At 33.7% G+C, this 16,051-nt stretch overlaps 1 protein-coding gene across 1 annotated transcript in view; it reads left to right on the top strand.

Annotated features, from left to right (window-relative positions):
• Positions 1 to 12,780, top strand: part of CUNH1orf185 (chromosome unknown C1orf185 homolog) — a 31,795-nt gene extending 19,015 nt beyond the window's left edge. The window contains exons 3-5 of the mRNA XM_029227502.1: positions 658 to 793; positions 11,145 to 11,175; positions 12,380 to 12,780. Coding sequence (XP_029083335.1) covers positions 658 to 793; positions 11,145 to 11,175; positions 12,380 to 12,780 — 568 coding nt within the window. The remainder of the gene's footprint in view (positions 1 to 657; positions 794 to 11,144; positions 11,176 to 12,379) is intronic.
• Positions 12,781 to 16,051: the final 3,271 nt, after the last annotated feature.

Here is a 16,051-nt window from a genome sequence, read left to right as displayed (position 1 = left end):
TCTTGAATTAATTTGGAAAATTTCTAGTACCTCGGAAAGAAGAAAAGGCAATCAGCATTATTTTTTAAATTGTTAAGTTTAGAATTACTATTAGAAACTACATTCCTTTATACTTAACTATCTTTGATCAGCTTTGATCAGTTTACTTGCTGCTTCATTATTTCTAACCTTCTCTCAAAATTACTTGTGGCTGCATGCATAAAGATCACAGGTACTCTTCCCTTGTAAGTCATTAGTTTCAATTCAGTTTCCTTCTACTTACTTTTGCCAGAGACATTATTAAATATAAAATTGGCCACTGAGTTCCATTTCATTTAATTTCCTTTGCCATTAAAGGCAAATCTATGAAAAGACTAATTGACATTAAATCGATTAATTTTCTCACAACCAGAGTGAAGGTTATCAAAAACTGATGGTTAATCTTCAAACTGGAAATATTAACTCTGCGAAGAAGTAGCTTAATTTATGGTCTATGGACAAAATACGTGTAATGAAATCAGTAACATATGAAAAGGGAATATATAAGTTGATTTGTGCTTTTAAAAATAAATATATAATATATTCTGATTTTAAAACGTTTATGTAGAACTGTTGGAAACAGAATAATTTTGTTTTATAATTCATGTTTAATAATATTCTCTATAAAATATTTTTCAGAGAAATATTTCAAGATTCCAAATTTAAAACAATTGATGAGAGATGCAGACAAAGACCATCAAAGGCAAAGATTAAATCTCATTCTCAGTGTGTTTTTATTTCTCAAAATTTTCATACTGGAAATTTCCAATTACAGGTAGTGTGTAATATTTTATAGCAATGTTTTCAAATAATTTCTTTTGACACCATGTCATTAGCGTTGTTGTCTTTAAATTATTTAAATTATCCACTATTATTTTTAAATTTGAGGTACAATAACAAGGAGCTAAATTTAAATTACCCAAACTAGTTAGAGTTTATATTACAGGAAACTGAAAGACTAAATGAAAATGTCTCCTTCTACAGTTGCTTCTCTGTATCTCTAGCCTGAGAACCTGTATTCCCCATATTGGAATTGTTACAGGGATGAAGATAAATGGCATAAAAAACAAAGCAAAAATTGCCAAGCCTATCAGAAGAAAGAGATTTGGAGATAAGAGGATACTCAGATAACCAAATAACCTAACCAAACCAACTAATTGAAATTAAATACAAAATGCTAATTGAAATTAATAAGGGTTTATTAAGGCTTCATTACATTCTGAGCTCTGGGCCCTACCTATTGAGGATAGTAAGATACAAACCCTACTTTAAAAGTGCTAGTGTAGTACAAGTGGGAAAGGCAGACACATAATTAACTTTCTGTTATATGGCATCAAAATAGTTGTATGGACAATGTGAAACAAGGGAGACACCAGTAGAAATTTAAAACTATGATATAGCTAATCAATGCATTATTAAATTTTATATGTTTTGGACTCCACGTCTAATATAGTCTCCCCTTTTTCTATTACATTTCTGAGACTCATCCAGGTTGGTGCATATACCCATCATTCGTCATTTTTTATTGTTATATCATATTCCATTGTATTAATATATCAAATTTTATGTTATGGACATTTGAGTTGTTTTCAGTTGGTTTTTTTAAAGGAAATTTCCACAGGGAATGTACCTAACAGTAGAATCACTGACTCATGGGATTTGTGCATGTTTAATATTATTAGGTAACTTCAAATTATTTTCCAAAGTAGTTTTGTCAATATACATTCCCCTCAGGCATGCATAATTGCTAGGATTGCTCCATATCAACAAATACTGATGTTTTTAAGCTCCTAAATTTTTAACAATCTGATGGATGTGTAATAGTATCTCACTGTAGTTTTTTCTTAATAGACTTAATTTTTTCAAGAAGTTTTAGGTTCACAACAAAATTGAGAAAAAAATAGAATTCTCATATACTCCTTGCCCCCATACAAGTGCAGCCTCCTCCACTATCAACATCGTGCACCAGAGTGGTACATTTGTTACAACTAATGAACCTACACTGACACATCATCACCTAAAGTCCATTGTTTACATTAGTATTCACTCTTGAATCCGACATTCTATGGCTTTTGACATATCTATATATATAGAGAGAGAGAGAGACAGACAGGCACACACACACATGCACACAGAGATAAACAGGAACAAAGAGACAGAAAGACAGAGAGACAGAGATGTATGTACCATCATAGTATCAGACACAATAGTTTTACTACCCTAAAAATCTTCTTGTTCCATCCCTGTTCATCCTTCCCTCCAACCAGTGATTGTTTAGCTCTTTCCATAGTTTTGCCTTTTCCAGAATGTCATATAGTTGGAATCATACAGTATGTAGCCTTTTTGGGCTTCTTTCTCTTATTAATATGCATTTAAAGTTCTCTCTGTCTTTTTAAGGCTTGATAGCACATTTCTTTTTGGTGCTGAATAATATTCCATTGTATGGATCTACTTCAATTTATTTACCCACTCAGTTACTGAAGGACATCTTGGTTGCTTTCAAGTTTTGGCAATTATGAATAAAGCTGCTATAAACATTCATGTGCAGGTTTTTGTGTGGACATATATTTTCAACTCATTTGGGTAACTACCAAGAGCATGATTGCTGGATCAAATGGTAAGAGGTGTTTAATTCTGTTGCCAAACTGTCAAAGTTTTTTTTGGCTGCATTGGGTCTTGTTGCTGCGCACGGGCTTTCTCTAGTTGTAGCAAGCGGGGACTATGCTTCATTGCACTGCATGGGCTTCTCTTGTTGTGGAGCACGAGCTCTAGGCATGTGGGCTTCAGTAGTTGCAGCATGCGGGCTCAGTAGTTGTGGCATGCGGCCTCTAGAGCACACAGGGTTCAGTAGTTGTGGCACGTGGACTCAGTAGTTGCAGCTCGCAGGCTGTAGAGCGCAGGCTCAGTAGTTGTGGCACACAGGCTTAGTTGCTCCACAGCATGTGGGATCTTCCCGGGCAAGGGATCAAACCCATGTCCCCTGCATTGGTTGGCAGATTCTTAACCACTGTGCCACCAGGAAAGTCCCACTCTACTTTTATTGACTTCTTTAATTTAAATTTATTAATTTAATTTGTTGAGGTGTTCTTTTATTTTAGTTCGTGGTTTTCAGTATAGAAGTCCTTCACATTTGTTTTAGTTTTATTTATAGTTATTTTTATGCTATGGTAAATAGTATTGATTTAAAAATTTTATTTCCCAACTGTTTGTTGTTAGTAAATATAAATACAATAGATTTATCTTATCTTATTCTGAATTACAGACCAAAAAGTTGCAGAAAAATTACAAAGATGTCCTGTATACCCATCACCCACTTCCCCCAATGACATTTTATATAAGTATACTTTATGAAAAGTATACTTTATTATAAGTATACATTATCAGAACCAGGAAATTTAGGCTACAGACCTAACTCAAAGATTACCAGTTTATGCATGTACTCACTTTTTGTTGTTTTTATATATAATTCTATGACATTTTATCATATGTATAGGTTTGTATAACCACCACGACAATCAACATACAGAAGAATTGCTCCATCACCATAAAGGAACTCCCTCATACTACCCTTTATAGTCACTCCCCCACTCCCTTTCCCTAACCTCTGGCAACCACTGATCTTTTCTCCATTGCTATAATTTCTTCATTTCTAGAATGTTATATAAATGGAATCTTATAGCATATGGCCTTCTGAGCTTGGCTTTTTTTCACTTAGCATAATGCCCTTAAGATCCCTCCATATCATTGCATGTATCAATAGTTTTTTTCCTTTTTTATTGCTGAGTAGTGTAACATTGTGTGGAGATATCACAGTTTGTTTAACCATTTATCCATTGAGGAGTATTTGGGTTGTTTCCATTTAGGAGCTATTACAAAATAAGGATGCCATGATCGTTTGTGTATAGGCTTTTTGGAAAACGTTAGTTTTAGTTTCACTAAAATAAATGCCCAGAAATGCAGTTCCTGGATCATGTGGTAAATATGTTTAATTTTTAAAGAAATTTCCAGATTGATTTCCAGATTGTACCATATTACATATCCACCAGTAACGTATAAGAGAATCATGTTTTTGCATCCTCTTTATCATTTGGTACTTAGCAGCATTTTAAAGTTTAGCCATTTAAATGTGTTTAGTGATTTTAATTTGCATTTCTTTAATGGGTAGTGATGTTGAACAGCTTTTCATATTTTTAATTTTCTGCCATCCATATATCTTCTTTGGTGAAGAGTCTCTTCAAGTCTCTTGTGCATTTTCTAATTGGATTATCTTTCTATTTAATTTAGAGAGTATATTCTGGATACAAGTCTTTTTGTCAGATATGTGATTTACTAATATTTTCTCCCATTTGATGACTTGTGTTTTCATCCTCTCAAAATGAAAAACAGCGTAAGTTTTAATTTTGGTAAAGTCCAGTTTATCCATTTTACCTTTTTGTTTTGTTTTTATTGAAGATGGTTGAGTTACAATGTTGTATTAATCTGCTGTACAGCAAAGTGATTCATTTATACATATATAGACATTTTTTAATATTCTTTTCCGTTAGTTTACCATAGCATATTGAATATAGTTCTCTGTGCTGTACAGTGGGACCTTGTTGTTAATCCATTCTACATATGAAAGCTTACATCTGCTAACCTCAACCTCTCACCCCACCCCTCCCCCAACCCCCTCCCCCTTGGTAACCACTAGTCTGTTCTCTATGTCTGTGATTCTGTTTCTGTTTCGTAGATAGGTTCATTTGTGTCATATTTTAGATTCCACATATAAGTGATATCATATGGTATTTGTCTTTCTCTTTCTGACTACTTCACTTAGTATGATAATCTATAGTTGCATCCATGTTGCTGTAAATGGCTTTATATTTTGTTCTTTTTTATGGCTGAGTAGTATTCCATTATATATATATATATATATATATATATATATATATATATATATATATATACCACATTTTCTTTATCTATTCATCTGTCAATGGACATTTAGGTTGTTTCCATGTCTTGGCTATTGTGAATAGTACTGCTATGAACATAGGGGTGCATGTATTTTTTTGAATTATAGTTTTGCCCAGATACATGCCCAGGAGTGGGATTGCTGGATCATATGGTAATTCTATTTTTAGTTTTCTGAGGAACCTCCATACTGTTCTCCATAGTGGCTTTACCGACTTACATTCCCACCAACAGTGTTCCCCTTTTCTCCATACGCTCTCCAGCATTTGTTATTTGTAGATTTTTAAATGATGGCCATTCTGACTGGTGAGAGGTGGTACCTCATTGTAATTGATTTGCATTTCTCTAATATTAGCACTGTTGAACATCTTTCATGTTCCTATTAGCCATCTGTATTTCTTCTTTGGAGAAATGTCTGTTTAGGCCTTCTGCCCATTTTTCATTGGGTTGTTTGCTTCCTTGTTGTTGAGTTGTATATTTTTCCTTTTTGAATCATACTTTAAGTGTCATGTCCAATAACTCTTAGTCTAACCCTAGGTCACAAGGATTTGTTTCTAAGTTCTCTTCTAAAAGTTTCTTAGTTTTAGGTTGCTTTGTTTTATATTTAATAGCTTTATTGAGGTATAGTTCACATACCATACAATTTGCCTTTTTAAAGTATCTGATTCAGTAGCTTTTAGGTAGATATTCACAGAGTTATAGAACCATCTTCACAATCAGTTTAGGACACCTTTATCACCTCAAAAAGAAACCCTGTACCTTTAGCAATCACTGCCCCTCCATTTTCCTCCAATCCTCCTAGGCCTAGACAACCACTAATCTATACTTTCTGTACCTATAGATTTGCCTAGTCTGGAATTTCTTATAAATAGATACATACAATATAAGGTCTCTTGTATCTGCCTTTTCATTTAGCATAATGTTTTCAAGGTCCATCTGTGTTATTGCATATATCAATATTTTATTCTTTTTCATGGCTGAATAATATTCTATTGTGTGTGGATATATCACATTTTGTTTATCCATTTATCAGTTGAAGGACATTTGAGTTGTTTCCACTTCTTGACTATTATGAATAATGTCACTATGTATATTCGTATACAAGTTTTTGTGCAGGTATATGTTTTCATTTCTCTTGGGTATATACCAAGGAATGGAAATGCTGTGTCATATGGTAACTCTATGTTTAATTTTTGAAGAATTGCCAGACTTTTTTCCAAAGTGACTGCACCGTTTTATATCCCCACAGGCAGTATATGAAGATTATATTTTGTGGCACCCTTGTTAACCCTTGTTTTTAACCTGTCTTTTTTGTTGTAGTTATCCTAGTGGGCATCAAGTGGTATCTTGTCATGGTTTTGATATGCATTTCCTTAGAGCCTAATGACATTGAAAATACTTTCATGTGCTTATTAGATATTTGTATATCTTCTTTAGAGAAATATCTATTCAAAGCTTTGTCCATTTTTAAAATTTGGGCTATTTGTCTTTTTGTTGAGTTTTAAGTATTCTTTATGTATTCTAGATACATATCCTATATCAGATATATGATTTGTAAAAATTTTCTCCCGTTTCGTGGGTTGTCTTTTCTTCTTATGGTGTTGTTTGAAGAACCAATGTTTTTAATTTTCTTGAGTCCAGTTTACCTAATTTTTTCTTTTGTTGCTTGTGTCTTTGGTGTCATATCTATAATCATTCCTTAATTGAGGTCATAAAGATTTATACCTCTGTTTTCTTCTAAGAATTTAATAGTTTTAGCTATTATATTTAAGTGTTTGATCCATTTTGAGTTAGTTTTTTGTATATAGTATGAGGTATGGGTCCAACTTCACTTATTTGCATGTATAAACCTAGTTGTCCCAACACCATTTGTTGAAAAGAGTATTATTTTCCTATGAAATTGTCTTAGCACTCGTGTCAAAAATCAACTGATTGTAAATGTGAGCATTTATTTCTGGAATCTCAGTTCTATTCCATTGATCTATATATCTATCCTTATACCAATACCACACTGTCTTCATTGCTATAGCTTTGTAGTAAGTTTTGATATCAGTAAGTTCTCCAGCTTTGTTCTTCTTTTTCAAGATTGTTTTGGCTATTACCATTTTACATTTTATATTTCTATCTCTGATCCATGTTTAGTTAATTTTTGTATAAAGTGTGAGGTTTAAATCAAAGTTCATTTTGGGGGGCTATTGATGTCATGTTATTCCAGCACTATTTTTTGAAAAGGCTATCCTCTTCCATTGAATTGTTTTTGCAAATTTTGTGAAAAATCTGTTAGGCATATATGTGTTAGTCTGTTTCTGCATTCTCTATCTGGTTTATTGACCTGTGTGTCTATCTCTACCAATATCACACACTAGCTGTATAGTAAATTATAAAATTGAGCAGTATGATTTCTCCAATTTCATTCTTCTTTTTCAACATTGTTTTAGGTTTTCTTATTCTTTTGCATGTCCATATACATTTTAAGGTGAACTTTAGCTGGAAAAAAATCTTGTTGAGATCATGATGAAAATTACCTTTTTTTTTTCTTTCTTGGCTGCACCACGCAGCATACCCCACACCACATGGGGGTCTTAGTTTCCTGACCAAGGATCGAACCCATGGCCCCTGCAGTGGAAGCGTGGAGTCTTAGCCACTGGAACGCCAGGGAAGTCCCAAGAGTTACATTTAGTTTATACATTAGTTTGTAATGAATTGCCATCTTTACTACAGTTGACCTGTGTTCTATGACCTTTATAAATAAATTTATTTATTACTTCTAGTAGTTTTTTTGAGGACCACAAAAGGTTTTCTTCATGTACAAGCATGAGATCTGTGAAAAACATCAGTTTTATTTCTTTTCCAATGTTTATGCTTTTATTTTATTTTCTCATCTTATTGCATTGGATAGGACCTCCAGTATAATGATGAACAGAAGTAGTGAGAACATATATCCTTTTTATATTCTGATCTTAGAATACATTCAGCTTTTCATCATTAAATAGGAAATTAGCTATAGAATTTTTGTAGATGCGTATAGTCAGATTGAGGAAATTCCCTTCTATTCCTAGTTTCCTGAGAGGTTTGTCTGTTTGTTTTGCCATGAAGGGTTGCTGATATTGCCAAATGCTTTTCCTGCATCTTTTAAAATTGTTCACGTGAGTTTTCTCTTTTATTTTGTTAATGTGAATTACATTGAATTTCAAATGTTAAATCAACCCTGTATTCCTGGAATAAACCCCACTGGATTTGATTTACTAATATATTTTAAATAATTTTTGCATCTATGTTAACGAGGGATATTATTTTATAATTTTCTTATCTTGTAGTATCTGGTTAGATTTCAGGATCACAGTTTTATTCTCGTCACAAAACAATAGGGAAATGGTTCCTGCTCCTCTACTTTCTGAAAAATTTTTGTGTAGAATTGGCTATATTGCTTTCTCAAACTTTTTTCTAGAATTCACCAATGAAGTCATCAAGGTCTGGATTTTTCTTCAAGAGAAAATTTTTTTTTTTTTTTTTGGTACATGGGCCTCTCACCGTTGTGGCTTCTCCCGTTGTGGAGCACAGGCTCCGGATGCGCAGGCTCAGTGGCCATGGCTCACAGGCCCAGCCACTCCGTGGCATGTGGGATCTTCCCGGACCGGGGCACGAACCCATGTCCCCTGCATCAGCAGGCGGACTCTCAACCACTGCGCCACGAGGGAAGCCTAAGAAAATTTTTGGCTATGAATTTAGCTCCTTTAACAGATATGGAACATACAAAATATTTCTATTTTGTATGTTTTAGAAATTTTTTTCAGTAAATTTGTCCATTGTACCTAAGTTGTTAAGTTTATTGGCAGAAAGTTTTTAGTAGTTTCTTCTTATTATGCTTCTAAAATCTATAGAATCTTTAGTGATGGTACTCTTTTTATTCCTGATTATATTTCTCTTTTCCTAAATCAGTCTTGCCTGGAGTTTTATGCTTTATTATTCTTAGACTTTTGTTCTTTTATAATATAAACATTTAATATTTAAATTTTCCTCTAAGGCCTTCTTTTGTTGCATCCCACAAATTTTATGTTTTGTTTTCGTAATTATTTAGTTCAAAATATTTTAAAATTTCCATTCTTTGTCTTTCAATGATATTGACATTTTTGAAGAATACAAGCCAGTTATTTTATAGATCATAGACTGTTCCTCAGTGTGACTTTTCCTTGCAGTTTATCACATCTGAAGGCGTAGAGTGTACATCTGCTCTTCACTGGTGATTTTAGTTGATCACATAATCAAGATGATGTCTGTTCTTTCCTCACTGAATTATTTCTGTTTTTACCCTTACAGTTAATAAACAAGCTGTGTGGTGACACTTTGAAAACATGTAAATATCCTCCTCTTCATCAAACTCTACTTACTAGCTATATAAATTATTACTTGAGCTAATCTTTACAAAACTGTAACAATATGATGATTTTCTAATTCTGCCACTCCTATCCATATTTGTCATTTGGCTTTCTACTGTGAGAAAGAAGCCCTACCCTCTTCCTTATTTTATTTATTATTAATATAGACTCATAGGCTTCTATTTTATTCAGCAGATTATAATCCATTACTATCATTATTTTGATGCTCAAATTTTCCTAAATTTAACCAGTGAGCCACTTGTTTAAGATTATTCCTCTGTCTTTTTTATACGTCCCCATCATTTTTTTGAGTCTTTACTTACTTCTGATACTATAGCATCATTTTGAAAGAATACTCATTGTATTAATATCCACATATCTTAACATATTTAAAGATTTCCTTACTTTTAGAATTTTAAATTGTAGGTTTTAAAAATGCTAAACAGTGTTGTGAGGAACATTCTGGTAACTGAATATTTATACAAATCCAAGATTATTTACCCGGCATAATAAATTTCTAGAAATGGATATGTTAAATTGCCCTCCAGAAAAATTATACCTATTTATATATAGCAATATATAAGAATGCCCATTTTGTCATTCCCTTAGTTTGGGTAGAATTTTAATCAGTCTAGGACCTTACTCTGTGGTTCCCAGACCAACAATATCAGCATTACCTGGGAGCCTGTTAGAAATGCAAAATCTCAGACCCCACCCCAAACCTACTGAGTTAGAATATGCATTTTAACAAGCTCCCCCAGGTGATACATAGGCACGTGAAAGTGTGAGAAGCAATGTTCTAATATAATTTGTACAGGAGTCACAAATTGAATTGGTCCTAAATCCAGGCAAGGTAAGTCAGGAGCCTATACTGGCATTTATATTAATAAAAGTTGAAAATGACCAAAAAGTAAAGTAAGTTGTAAAAAAAAAGTACTTATGTGTTATCCTATATATATGTATATCCCATATATATGTATACCCTATATATATGTATATCCTAAGCAAGCCTTTTTCGGTGAACAAGACAATGAAAATCAGCATAGAATACCCACACTGTTCCCCTATAACACAAGAGACAATGTTATCTCTCTGTCTTCACCCACTGCATACCAAACACCCTATGCACTAGCTCATTGTTTATCTAGTGGTCTAAGGAAAAGCTGAATCAGAACTGCTTGAGGAGTGTGTTACACTGCATACTCCTAAACCCTACTGCCAGAAAATCTGTTTTAGTAGGGTCTGATATTATGTCCAAGAATCAGCATTTTAATAAACACACCGGGTAATTCTGATGCCCTGTTTGAGAACTACTACACCACCACACTTCCCAGAACACATCTGGAATGTATTGTTTGATCAAATGTTTTACTTGCTTCAAAAGAATAGTCGCATTTTTATAAAAGGCTTCTGCCAGAATTCACTTTTTTGTTGTTATTAGTTAATAGAATGAGCAAGTCTAGGAATTGTAATTACTTTTTTAGCCCTCTCTAGTTTTAACCAAGAGACTCTAAGTTAGTGAGAATGGAGAGAAATAATCCTGTTGAACTCTATTTCACCCTTCATTCCCTATCCTGGAGACTGCCTTCTTGAACCAATTCACATTCTTTTCAGATGATACCTCAACACTTTTTCTTTCCTGTCAATATAGTTTGGTAAAATAAATTCAGATTGTGGAAAATATGATTCTATCAAAAATTTATTATGATGTTAAAATATATTATTCTTATATAAATATATATCAAATTGTTTCAAAACTATTAATTTTTAAAACACAAATAATGTTTTTTTATGTAGGAGGAGCAAAGAAAAATGGAAACAGCACAAAAAAGGTACTTTCTCTCAACAATTTATTAGAATAAATTGTAATCAACTTCCAGCAGTTCACATTTTAAAGAATCAAGAGGCTATCCTAAATATATCCTAAGTATCTAAATATTTTTTAAAATCATAAAAATTCAAGGGAAACATTTATTAGTATATGAATGGGCATATATTTTTTAGAAAACAAAATTTATAATGTCTTAAATTAAAATGTGAAATTTTAATTTTTGTCCCTTCTTTAAATCCAAAGGTATCACAGTCAATGCCATATAGTAATGATGGAGAGTTAAAAGACATGAGTGTTTTGTAACCCTTTAGATATTGACTTAGTACCTCAAATCATTACCCTCCTACATAATTTTAGAAATGCTGAATATAAAATGTAATAAGGTATTTAAAACAGCATTAACAATTAATGTTATATATTCATATCAAAAATTAACATGTAAAATATTATAAAAGATATTTTAGGATATGGTGTAAATGTGATCTTTTCTAAAACTTAACATTTTTTATTTACAACTGTGCAGCATAAATAATGTAGTGGGAGAAGCATGGGACTTAGAGTAACACAAATCTAGATTGAAGTCCATTTTGTATCTGATTTTGATGACATTCCTTTAAGTCTCAATCTCAGTCATACCTTTTGTGAAGTAAGGCTAATAACTACCTTGAAGAAAAACTGAGAGGATAAATGAGATCTGGAAGTATATTGAACTGCTTTGTAAATTGTAAGGCACTATATGAATGTTAGTTGTTACTTTAATTGGTATAAAGCCAACTCATAGGCCCTTCCCACTGTGGATCAAACATTTTGTAATCTACCTGCTTAAGGAGGCATTTTTAAATTTATTTTTTAAATAAGACAATATTTAGCTATAAATAGTTAAGAAACTGTCTGCCATCTCTAATTGTAAGGGACATTCCAGAACTGAGCTTTCTAACCTGTTTAGAATCTTCTCCTGTTAAAACAGGTTGATTTTATTTAGAATAGATTTTTGTACTCTTGATTATCATGAAAATATTGCTGATTCCCCATTACATACTTAACATTGTATGGATGATGATAGCAACTTAGCATTTTCACTGTTGCATCATCCTGTTCATTAAAACCCTAAGAAGAGTTTGAATTTTAGAAAGTAACATTATCCTTATAATTAAGATTTGACTCATAAATATGTAATATTCATAGTAAATCTAATTTTTTTTTACAGCAATTAAAGATTATTCTAAAGATGAATTCTGCCTTGCAACAAAAAAGGTCATTTGTGACCCCTCAGAGACTAGCTCGGCAACAAATCCCGGCAGTGTTACCTTAAGCTTATCAACGTTACCATCTGATTCTTATTACAGCCAAAGTATAGAAGTAGCTGATGACTGGTTTTCTGATGATTCCCTAGTGAAAAAGAGCCCTCCAATGCCTTTTCTCAGGGAGCCTGTAATGGAGAAAGTATTTTCATACTTGTCAACCATTCCATTAGAAGAATGTACTGGAAATGTACTAAATATGACACTTTATGATGATCAAAAAGATGACAACATTAAGGGAATATTTACACGAAGAAATACAGAGGTTGAAATACAAAACCTTCAACATAATATTGAATGACTTTTTTCTTTTGAAACTTTGTGTACACTGAAATCATGTAAAGTTAAAACTGAATTACCAGCTTCTGAGTCTCTTAACGTGTCCGTGCTAATATTGCTTTTCTTGATCTTTACCATAGAGTGGTCTACTTCCCTTGCCAATTATTTCTAGAAACAAAATTACAGGAAGAACTAGAGCAATATCATAAACATTAAGTTTAACTCCTTGTATCTCATCAAAGGACATAATAAATAATAGGAATGTATTTCAACACATAGGAGAAATACTTTAAGAAATCTTCAGCACAAATACATTTTTAATAAAACATTTGCAGCATTTCTTTATACTTTGACATTTTCAGTTTTATTTCAATGTGGGTAAGGCTGGGAAGAATACTTCCGTCAGCTATTCTGAATTTTAAATACATAAATCACCTACCATTTAAATCTTATTATGCCATGACTTTCGTAAGCAATATAACTTTGTTCCTCTAGGGGAGCCTGGAACACTGTGAAGAATACAGAAAATAATTTTCTTTGCCCTTTCCCATGTCTGTTTCTCAGAATAGCCCTCCAGCCCTTACCCCACTATGATGAAGATGTGAGCAGCTATGTTCATAGACATGTGACTCAAGCTAGATGAACCAGAATTCCTCTCTAATTTGAGAGACCCTTGGTCAAATTTCTATTTATGGCGCTGAGGGATTTCTGACACCCACCCTGTAATTAATCTCTTTTAATCTCTTTCTCACAAATACCCTTCATGTAATTAGTCTCTGTTTTTCTTTCTCTTGGGAAAAACAATTAACAAAATATAATATTACCTTTTGTGCTTAAAATACTCATGCCAGGACCTGTGCATATCTTCCCAAGAGATAAATCATGCCTATTACAATAAATGAAAAGAAACTTGTCTCAAATATGGTAGTAGCATTATCCAGGCTGATCACTTCCCTCCTAGGGGGAATATTAAAAAGCATTAGAACACCTCTCTCTGTTGAAGCACCTGGTCATTTCTACTGGTTATAGTTGTGAGAACATCTCATGGGTTGTGAGAACATCTCTCTATATCCATTCCTAAATCAAAATAAGCTATTTCAGCTCAAGGTTTGTAAGGAGAGGTAAAAAGTATTTTGAATTGGTCTCTGTCTCTTGGTGTTCTACCAACTTCTATCTTACTATCTCAGAGAAGAAAGTCATCTCTAAATCTGGTAAGATTCTAAAGCTTCCCTAGGAATTTGGGGTTGAAGACAAGAGATTCTAGCCTTAGTCTGACTAATCTCTGGAATAGAGGAAACATAAATTAGGTAGCTATGAGTTGCCATGTCCCACCCTGTGGTTTAGAAAGAAAAAAAACAGGAAATCTGCAGTGAGAGAGCAGTGAAATATTTGCAAAGTGAAGAATAGAGATGAGAGATGAGGAGAATGTGATTCCTGGCTTTCTAATGGTGCTCCATTCCCTTGTTCCAGCCCTTCATGTTTCCCACCCTTGGGTTAGTAAGGCAACCTTGTATCCTAATTATAAATTCCCCTTTTTGCTTAAGCTAACAAGATTTGATTTCTGTTACTAGCCACCATCCCTGAGCCCTGTTTTTAACTGTTTTTCTTAGCTTTGGTAAGGTACCCTTGTAATTTTTAAATAAATTACCTTTTTTGCATAAAGTAGAATTTTGTTTCTGTTACTATAACCAAAGCATCCTAACCAAATTCTTGTCATTACAAATGAGAAATAAAGAGATCTATGCACTTAAAGTAATTGTCACACTGTAGTGATAGAATAAACTGAGTTTATTTCTTCAAAACCTAATACATTTACTTGTTTATTAAAATGTTACTTTGTATCATAGGTATATACATTGTTCTATTCGAAAAGCCTAATGAGCAGTTCATATGAAATTACACCAGTCTAAAATAATCTTATTTTCAAGAACTGTGAAGGATCTGAGATTTCACCATCCATACCAGCTGACAAGTTAACCTGCAACAGTTTCATGTCTCTTAGGTCAGCGACAAAGGACAGTCACAGCAATAGCAATAGCCAAAGTAACATCATTTTTGCCTCATTTCCTGAGCTCCAGTTCCCACGGGGCAGTAGGAAGAGGCCCAAATAATACCTGCACAGTGGATTGCATAACGGGAAAGGAACACTGAGTGAGGGAAACAGATATTTTATAATGGGCAGTAAGCACATGTGCCCTTTGTACCATAGGAAGCCACAATATATTCCAAGACTCTTTGCTACATAAAAATCCTTGAAAAGAGTTTGGCAGTCTGTGTCTCTGCTCACAGGCATGAAGAAATACAAGAGATCCATAATTAACATTGCCATAGGGTGTTGGTTACAGTTTTTTTTTTAATCACAAATACCTGGAAACCAACGCAAATTAGCTTAGGAAAAATTTTTTATTTTGTAAATAGAATCAAATAATGGTTAAGCAACTAAATACAGGAAACACAAGGTTGTAACTGGGCCTCAGGAACAGACAGAACAGGCTCAAAGTCCATCAGGAATTTCTCTATTCATACCAGTCAAGTTTTGATTGGGGAAAATGAACCACTATCATGTATGAGAAAAGGAATTTATTACAGGAATTGTATCTTACATGTTGTAGGAGAAGCTGGGGAAGTGAAGTAAGTTTAGGAGAGAAGTCAGAGAATCAGGGAAGTCACCAGTCAGATAATCTGAGAAGCCACCTTGTCCAACTGCCACAGTGAGACTGTGGAGTGGGGGGAGAGGGGTGGGGGAAAGGCTTGTGAGAATATCTACAGGAAGATGTGCCTCTGAGTAGCTACTGCCTTGACAGTATTTTGCCAACTCTCTGATGGTCACCCTGGGGCTATTGTTTGTCAATAGGGTCAGCAGTTAGGAGGAAAAGCTGGACATTGGGAAGAAGGACTGGAAACACGACAGAGGAGAGTGAGGGCAATTTGGAACCCACTGTCCTCTCTGCTGTTGCCACATCTAAGCATGATGACCTTCACAGAGAAATGGCTTCTGCTTAAATTCTGCCTTCCAAATGTTGCACATATTCCTCTCTTGGCCAACTCTCGCCCGGAATCATACAGGGGAAATGATACTGGGAAACATAATTCAAGCTTAATGAGGTAACAGAGTACAAATCACCTCAGTCCACTCATCAGTTTGGCATTCATTTACACTTTAACAATATTTAAAACGTCTGTATAACAAAGTAGCAATCATGTTCTTACATTCCATGATGCAAGATCCCTCCTATAATAAACAATACACCAACACTCTCCCCAGTGGAGGATACAAAGTCCCTAAGGTTAGC

The sequence above is a fragment of the Monodon monoceros genome, unplaced genomic scaffold, assembly GCF_005190385.1.
Source record: "Monodon monoceros isolate NGI ecotype Baffin Bay Population unplaced genomic scaffold, NGI_Narwhal_1 Super_Scaffold_18, whole genome shotgun sequence".
NCBI classification, from domain to species: Eukaryota; Metazoa; Chordata; class Mammalia; order Artiodactyla; family Monodontidae; genus Monodon; species Monodon monoceros.
The sequence above is the reverse complement of the archived record's forward strand: the minus strand, read 5'-3'. Positions and strand labels throughout refer to the sequence as shown.